At 41.1% G+C, this 8,392-nt stretch overlaps 1 protein-coding gene across 1 annotated transcript; it reads left to right on the forward strand.

Annotated features, from left to right (window-relative positions):
• The first annotated feature begins 1,330 nt into the window (after positions 1 to 1,330).
• ca4a (carbonic anhydrase 4a) lies at positions 1,331 to 8,135 on the forward strand. Its single transcript, XM_085175255.1, has 8 exons — positions 1,331 to 1,485; positions 4,441 to 4,485; positions 5,080 to 5,244; positions 5,333 to 5,478; positions 5,595 to 5,687; positions 5,785 to 5,851; positions 5,947 to 6,110; positions 6,437 to 8,135. Exons 1-8 carry the CDS (start codon positions 1,422 to 1,424, stop codon positions 6,614 to 6,616), a joined length of 924 nt encoding a protein of 307 aa, XP_085031381.1. The 5' UTR covers positions 1,331 to 1,421; the 3' UTR covers positions 6,617 to 8,135.
• Positions 8,136 to 8,392: the final 257 nt, after the last annotated feature.

Here is an 8,392-nt window from a genome sequence, read left to right on the forward strand (position 1 = left end):
CTGCCTCAGCAGTGCACAGAGAAATGTATTTACTGAAGATCCTTCCAAGCTTTCAACAACTATTGCAGTGTAATGATTAAAATGTGTTTCCATTCTGCTTCTTTTCTGCTTTCTGTTGGTGTGTGGTTTTGCTGGGTTCCCACCATCTTACATGTCCACTGCATGGTCCAAGAAGGTCGCACTTCTCCACTCACGACTTCCTGACTGACCCCAGTGTTGCTCTTCACATGATTTGTGTGTTCAGTGTGTTTTTATTTTGATCCAGCTTTCATCCGTGTACCAGGTAGCAGCTCCTGCAAAGTAGATCAGGGCTCCACACTATTTATAGAGTTTACACAGACTGGCCACTGTTGGCGACAGTGAGCTCACACCTCAGCTGTGCCTCTGTGTATAGGAGCTCCTTTTATTGGCAATGAGTGGAGGTCAGGCAGAGGTTGAACGGGGCACGTGCAGTCTTTGGTCTGGGGTGAGATTAATTCTGTAGGATAAAGTGTCCTGTTGTGTTATTCTTCACACACATTTTCAAAGTAAATTAGCCTGGGAGATATGATATTTTATAACCCATGCATGGGTGTGCATGCACATCATATTTCTTGCATACATTGCTGTGTAGTCCTTAATGAATACGAAACAATGATCTGAGCAGAAAACAGCCCGCATGTGTGAGAAAAATAGCTTTAAAAGCTGATTTTTCGATACTGAAACCCAAACAGGACACATAATTTTAAGCTGTAATTACTGAGGGATCAAAAAGTTTCAGTGGGATCAGCCTAATGCGCTGAAAAATTTGAATATTATTATATTTATAATAAATACAGATTTATTATAGCTCAGGTTGAAACTTCAAACTGTGTAAAATACACAGCCCTTTCTGTTTTCTGCCACATGCATTCACTCAGGCAAAGGGTTTAAATACTGCACTGTCATGAGCGTAAGCGTCCTACAGCTTCTGTCAGGAGCTGCATTAACCTGATACACAATGTGTATAACTGCATGGGGATTTGTCTAACCTTATATGTAAAAGGGACAAGGAGACATGAGAGTTCAATGTACTTTTAAGAACCTCCCACCATTATTTAATCACCTGAAGGCCACCTTGAGCTACCTGTGGAGCAGTCAGTAAAAAACAATGTTGACTAACTCGAGCTGATTTCCCCTATTTCCACAGAAACCTCAGTCCAGGAGCGTGATATTAATGTAAACAACAACGTGTTGCAGTGATACAGGCCCTTTCTCATCATACCTCCTTTCGGTGCGGTGCTTTATCAGAGGCGATGCCCGAAGGGGGAGGGGCCACACTTTCTTCCCTGTCAGGGTTTGGTGATAGATAAGTACAAAACCCCCTCAAGAATGCCATCACATTGGAAAAAAAACCCCAAGTCGCTGTGTTGCCTTCTGTGTCGAGTCGGAGACGCTCCAAAATGCAGCAGCTCATCCTGCCGGTTCTCCTGGCATCCTTTTGGACAGTCTGCACAGGATCAGGAGGTAAGTCTGCTTCCATTCACAGCTCGAGATCATTTGAAGCAACTGCATGTCTTTATTTTTAGTTCTTACATTAAAAAAATCCTGCCACTCTTCCAGTCCTTAAAATTATATATATATATATATATATATATATATATATATATATATATATATATATAGAGAGAGAGAGAGAGAGAGAGAGAGAGAGAGAGAGAGAGAGAGAGATTGGCGATTTATTTATTATTCCGTTATTGTATGGCCGTTTTTGTCTTTCAGTCGTTCTAATTACAGTTAAATAAGTTTATATATACTGGCTAAAAATGTAAATAAATAAATAAATAAATAAATAAAAATAAATAAATAAATAAAAAGCGAACATTTCCGCAGTACCAAATGCCCCTCTACGTGAAGCGCTCCACCTGTCTTGTCCATCACGCCTCGGTAGCAGCGGCAGTGTTGGTGTGTGTGTGTCAGGCTCATCCAATCTGCACCTTGATATTTACACCGCTGAACTGAATGTTGTAGGGCAGGGAAGGATACAGAGATCGTGCATCAGCTGAGTCTGAGTCAAAAACAGGCAGAGCCCACATTCCCTCTGAGGCTCTGTGTTTCGGACACCTCTCTCTTGCGCTCTCTCTCTCGTGCACCTGCTCGGAACCAGGCCGAGCCAATGATAGACGTTTGCGTCCCAGTTGCCGCAGAGAAGCGCGCCACGAGCAGCACCAGTGTCTCCAAATTCACAGCAGTGGGTAACGAGGCGCGGATTACCGCTGAGAGCCGGCTCACACGTGTTTAAACCCCAAACATTTTTATGTTTATCTTTAAAAAAAGAAAAAAAAGGATCAAATGTGTCTTCAGATCCAGTGTTTGGATACTAAAGGGACGTCTGCGATTCTTAAAATAAGCAGCAGACAGACGCATGTGAGCTGATGAATGATCGCTTATAAATGCGCCATCCATAATCAGAACTTGTCAGTGAGAAATCTCTTTGTGTCCGTGCATTTATTCCATGTTGCATGGAGCAGCTCTGAAAGCTGCAGGGTCTTATTTGTGATAGCTGTCCACCTCAGTGTCCCACAGACCGGCGCGCTGGAAGCCTGGACCACATTTCTTTTCTGTATCCATTAATAAGAGACTAAAAAAAAAAACCCTTCTAAATCTTGAGCCGTTTTGGCACGAGTGGGTAAAATCTGAAATGCAATTATAAGCAACACAAGTGTATTTGTCTGTTTGTCTCTATGACACGCTTACATATAGCACAGTGTCATAAAAGCTTGTCTCCCTCTGCCTGTGTTCACATGTCACTGTCAGACGACTAATTAGTTTATCATTTCACTGCCTTTTGTTTTCTATTTGACGGTTTCCTCAGCTTGCCCTCTTGGCACAGCTTTCGGGTCTTTAGAAAATCATTCATATTGTTTACTCTCTCTGTCTCCGAGTCACACGAAGATCAAAGCCGAACGCCGATTGGTGGAGAATTGTGCGGACCGAAATCTGATTGGCCAAAATATGAAGGAGCGAGAGCCGGCCATAAAATTAGATATTCCGTTAATGGAGGAAGTTACTTGGTTTCGCCAGTATTTGGTCAAGGAAAACGACAAACAGCGATCTGTAAAATTACAACTTGAAAATATTACATAAAATTGACATTTAAAAAAGTAAGACAAATGTACTTGGAGTGGTTTAAATAACATTACCCTTTAATGGTCCATTCAATCTATATATAATGGTGATTGGGGGGGGGGGGGGAAGGGGGGCTCTTCCTGATGCCACATTTGGACATCTATGACTCACAATTAAGCCTGAGCTGTGAGAGCGGGGAGCAGGGATGCTATGGTGGTTTAAAATATGATCTGGTCAATCAGGATGTTCTGTGAGAGGATTTGAAATTCAATTCTGGATTTAACAGAATTCAGTGAAAAGAAACTAGTTCTCTGCATCTCACAGCTACACGAAGCAGTTGGTTCAGCTTGTCTCTGTGGGACTCATACAGCTGCAGCATCCGCATTCAGGACAGCAACACTCAGTCAAGGCTTACAATTAATCATAATCCTTTATTATGTTCAGCATCAAAGACACTGAGCTTAATTAGAAATTTCTGCACTATTATATGTGTCCCCCCCCCACACACACACACACACACACTCACACTCACATGCAAATTCTGCTACAAGAGAAAATAATAATTACAATTTTCACAAAAAAATCAAACAAGAAAGACTTGGACATGTATGTATGTACTGGAGCCAGTGTAGTGGTTGATTGTACCCCCTCAAATGCTTTCCCCCTGCCTTGTCTATTTCCAGTAGCCATTATCGTGATGGAGCAGAAGGAAAAGGCTTGCCAACATAGCAAAGTTACCAAGCTTTGACTTCCTTCACACACACACTGAGAAGAACCGATACAGTTCAAATACAGATCAGGAGACCCTTCCCATAATTTTCAATGGCATATGTGTTTTTCATATTTTTTCTTTTATATTTTTATAAATGTTTGATATTTTGGGTAGCTGCAGATATTTGTTTTAGAGTAAGCGGTGGAAACATTCAAACCGATTGTGAAATTTTAATAAATATTCAGACAAACAAGTCAGAATGGGAGCTTGTTGATACAAGAAATTGGCTCCAAGTTTAATTTCAATAGCACAGAAAGATAAAGCACGAACACTGACTGTTTCTTTTCTTTTGGTAAATAAGAAGACAATTCCAGACTATTAGGGGGTTTTGTGTGGCCATGAATAAAAGCTATCTTAATCCAATAGGAGAACAATCCACTATTTGCTTTTAGAGAAAAATTAACTATTGGTAAATCAATGAGGCTTTCTACAATATATGGCAAGAGGAAACATCCCAGTCTGCTCTCGCAACAGAATGTGTCAACTAGGGTTAATGCTTCTGTCACACTGTCACAAGCATCAAACCTGTGCCTTTTAGCATGCATATGCATTTTATCAGTAAAGCTTTTTCTTTTTTTCAGACTGGTGCTATCAGTCCCAGTTTACCTGTGGTCATCCGTGCAATGGTAAGCATTTCTGATGGTAAGATTTCTGATGGAATCATTGACGCAGTCATCCCTAGATGGGGTAGCTAGTGAGGAATGCAGTACAGTGCAGTGCTATATATGGCCTACTAAAATATTAAAATGTACACAAGCCAATGAGAATCCTACAGTTGTTGTTATATGTAGTGCTGTTGTAGGTTTGTGGATAGATTGACAAGTTAGCTTTCGAATAACCTATTGGAATGCTGCAATTAGTGAAAAGCAGTTTTTAAGACCTGCACGAGGAAACATGCTGTTATAACACACTGCTGAAACTAAAAGAGAAACAGCAAAACACAACCTGATATCATGCTGCTGAAATATTTAGTCTGAAGGCAGCATGTAGATGGAAAACTCTAAAGGACCAAGCATTGAGCCTTGTGGTACTCCATGCATGTGGTTAATTTAATCAATGACTCCTTTTAGTAAACTAGATGTTTGGCCGCTTTCTTCTTGAACAGGAAGATTGTTAAGTATATTAGTGACTAGAAAAAAGTGGAGTTTCAAGTGCTACAAACTCCTCCAGACTGAAAATAATCATTCAAAAATGGTTGTTTGGTGTTTTTTGTGATTTAGTACCAGAGAAGTGGACCCATGTAAACTCAGCATGTGGAGGACAAAAACAGTCGCCCATTAACATTGTCACCAGAAAGACTTTCAAAGATGATCATCTGACTCCTCTGAAGTTTCAGAATTACCAGGAGATCTTCACAAGCACAATCATAAACAATGGCCACTCCGGTGAGCTTATTTTCCATTACAATTTAACTCGGCAACGTTTTGAAGCTGTTGTGTAAGCTCTTCATGCTTGTTGTGTTGTCTGTTCCAGCTCAGGTCCAGATTCCTACTGTATCTACTATATCACATGGAGACCTGCCTGATGAGTATAAGGCTGTTCAGTTCCACCTGCACTGGGGAGCCAATGGAGGGCCTGGCTCCGAACACACTATTGACGGGGAACAGTATCCCATGGAGGTATTTAAACTTGGTCCAAAAGCCTGAACCGTTACTGTTCTGAACTACAGAAGTACTCAGAAGTACTCATGGTGACTTACCATAATTGAATAACAGCACAAATATTTTGTCTACAGCTGCACATTGTTCACATGAAGAAAGCTTACTCTGATTTGACAACAGCACTGAGTGATACAGAGGGAGTTGCCGTTCTTGGATTTTTCTATGAGGTCCCCTTTTTAAATTTTTCACCTCAGATGCAAAAACTATTCCAGACCTAAGTATGAAAAGTAAATGTACTAAAAATGCGGCTATTTTCATTTTCAGCTGTCTAGTAGCAGTAACCGGAAGTATGAACGCATCATCAGTGCTCTGCAAAACATCCAAGCAACAAGTAGGTACCAGTTTATGTTCAAACAATCAGACTCATGGCTGTGTAGCTTTGGCTTTCTGTTTCCACTGTGGAGTTTTGTCTTGTTTGGTTTTCAGATGGCAATACGTCTCTGTCTTCAATCTCCCTGGCACAGCTGATCCCGTCTGAGAAAAATCTAACTGCTTACTACCGTTATAAAGGCTCTCTGACCACCCCGGGGTGTACAGAGTCTGTGATTTGGACTCTGTTTGAGAACCCCATTCCTTTGAGCATAGAACAGGTCAAGAATGCACCTCAATTTAAATATATATTTCAGCCTTAAGCCTTAATTTTTAATGTTACATGGTTAAACTTTAGTGTTTTAAGCCTATCATATAGTTTTCAATATAATTCTGAATCTGCAAACTCGCTGGTAATGATAAGTGTGAGCTACACAGGTACACATCTCTTAGAACTGCAGGAGTAAACATAAAAAGGCTCTGCTAGAGTACAAATACTTTCCAACATTTTTCTGCATGTTCAGAAACATTACTGTAATTGCACTCCTTTATGATCTCTTTCCACAACCTGGAGCCTAACACTCATGTTAATATTCTGCTCCCCCAGCTCCAAGCTTTCTCTAAACTCCAGTTTAACGATGGCAAGCAGATGACTGGGAATTTCAGACCTGTTCAGCCCCTCAATGGCCGGAAGGTGTACCGCTCAGGAAGTGCAGTGATCCTCGCCAACTCTGCCATCCTCCTCACCACCATTGCCATAGCCTTGGGACTGTCCGAGCCCAATTAGAGGTATCCCATGCTGCACTGCGACATTCATAAACACAAAAAGTTCCACACCAATCAATCAGTCAAACCCGAATTTGTAACCTCTTCATCTCATGTTTGCAAAGATGACGGATCATATCGTAGTGCAGGCATGACTCACCTGGTGTTCCCCCCCTTATGACACAAATGACAAAGGTGTTTTAGTAATGCCTTACGAAAGGTGCTGTAAGGGTTTATTAAAGCACTCATGCATGTATAATGAAGCAGTAGGTGTTATTTCAGCATTATGAATGTGTCATAAGAACTGGTTTCAGCGCACACGTTTAGGCATTCACTAAGATTCCAAATCATCCTCCTAAACATACACTTTATAATTCATTGCACTTTGTCAAGTGTCAGGTAAATTTTGTTTTTCCTAATGTCAGAGTGAGTCCCAGAAAGTTTACACTCTGAGTGCCATTGTTAGCCTGTGAACTGGCACATGGTGTGCTATTCTTAGTGGAGCATAAAGTTATAAATAGCAGAACTGAGTCATAAAACCAAGCTGCATTTCAAAGGCGGTGGTCAAAGGAGTCAGCAGCTTGGTCATTCTTTCATGGTCCAGGGGCACACCGCAGGGCTGTCAGGTGACTCCCTTGCAGCCACTCAGCTAGCAGGTGGTATGGTAAAGGGTGGGAGGGTTTTAGGTCAAGCCTTTTTCCCGCCAGAATCCAGCGTTGAAAACATTTACGAAGGACAACTACAGCCTGACCTAAGAGCAGCTGCAAACCTTCTCCTCCCACCCCATGGCAACTTACACCAGAGGGAAAGATGAAGATGCAGCGATACTAATTGCAGGTCACAAAATGGCTGAGAGTGTCTGTAGCTCAAGGACACAGTTATACTTTGGAGAACAGACCAGCATATCTTGTCAAACCAGCATTATTAATTTTATGCATTTCAAACACGATTAGCATAAATCTGCATGTTTATTACGAGATACATGCACAAAACAGACCTTGCCAAATTTACATGCAAACACCTCAGTCAATCTGTTTGTTTTTGTTTGTTGTTGTTGTTTTTTTCCCAGTTTTTGACACATAAAGTTCAGTAAGCTACGTAATCATGACAACACAGAACTGTGTTCATGGCTTGTAGTATGGGCTCTGGAAGGCACTGAATGTTATCGACTGTGAATTACACCCCACTGATTTGTTTGGGAGGGCTTATTATGTATTCTGTGCCATTTTCCAGGAAGATTTATTGTGATGACCTAGCAAAAGGAATCTGTATATTTTCCATTGTTTCACAAGGCTTCACGTTATATTTCTATGCTGTACACTGATGTATTTATATATGTAATGAATGTGTATATTGATATGAGACTGCAGTTGATATTTATGTATTCCAAGAATAGTGCTGAATGCAAAGCATCAACCTGTTCATGACTTATAGAGTTTACTTGTGATGTTCAAGTGTATGAGACTGTCAGGTTGTAGTTCTTGAAATGATATGGAGAATGTGTTCCAGCTAAACAATAAAATACCTAAATGCCTTTTTAATGACTGTGTCGTCTGCTTGCATGGGCACAATTCAAGCTATTTGGCCCACTGATCAAAATTAGTGTTTAACATCAGCACTGTACTGGGTCTGTCTGCGTTGTGAAAGCTGATATGAGAATACACTTTTTTGGCTTTGTTGTTTGTCTGCTGGCTCAGACACACAGACGGGCTTCTCGGTTTGCTGACTGATAACCCTTCGGTCTGTCCAGAGAGTCTCAGACTCTCTGGAAGAGAAGAGTTTCTCATCTCTTAATCCT

Source organism: Neolamprologus multifasciatus, chromosome 10 (assembly GCF_963576455.1).
Source record: "Neolamprologus multifasciatus chromosome 10, fNeoMul1.2, whole genome shotgun sequence".
NCBI classification, from domain to species: Eukaryota; Metazoa; Chordata; class Actinopteri; order Cichliformes; family Cichlidae; genus Neolamprologus; species Neolamprologus multifasciatus.

Excerpts from the sequence above, each read along its gene's own strand:
- ca4a (XM_085175255.1), top strand. The coding sequence starts at position 1,422 with ATGCAGCAGCTCATCCTGCCGGTTCTCCTGGCATCCTTTTGGACAGTC. Across the intron at positions 4,486-5,079 it reads CTGTGGTCATCCGTGCAATG|TACCAGAGAAGTGGACCCAT; the intron begins GTAAGCATTTCT and ends TTTGTGATTTAG. Across the intron at positions 6,111-6,436 it reads TTCCTTTGAGCATAGAACAG|CTCCAAGCTTTCTCTAAACT; the intron begins GTCAAGAATGCA and ends CTGCTCCCCCAG.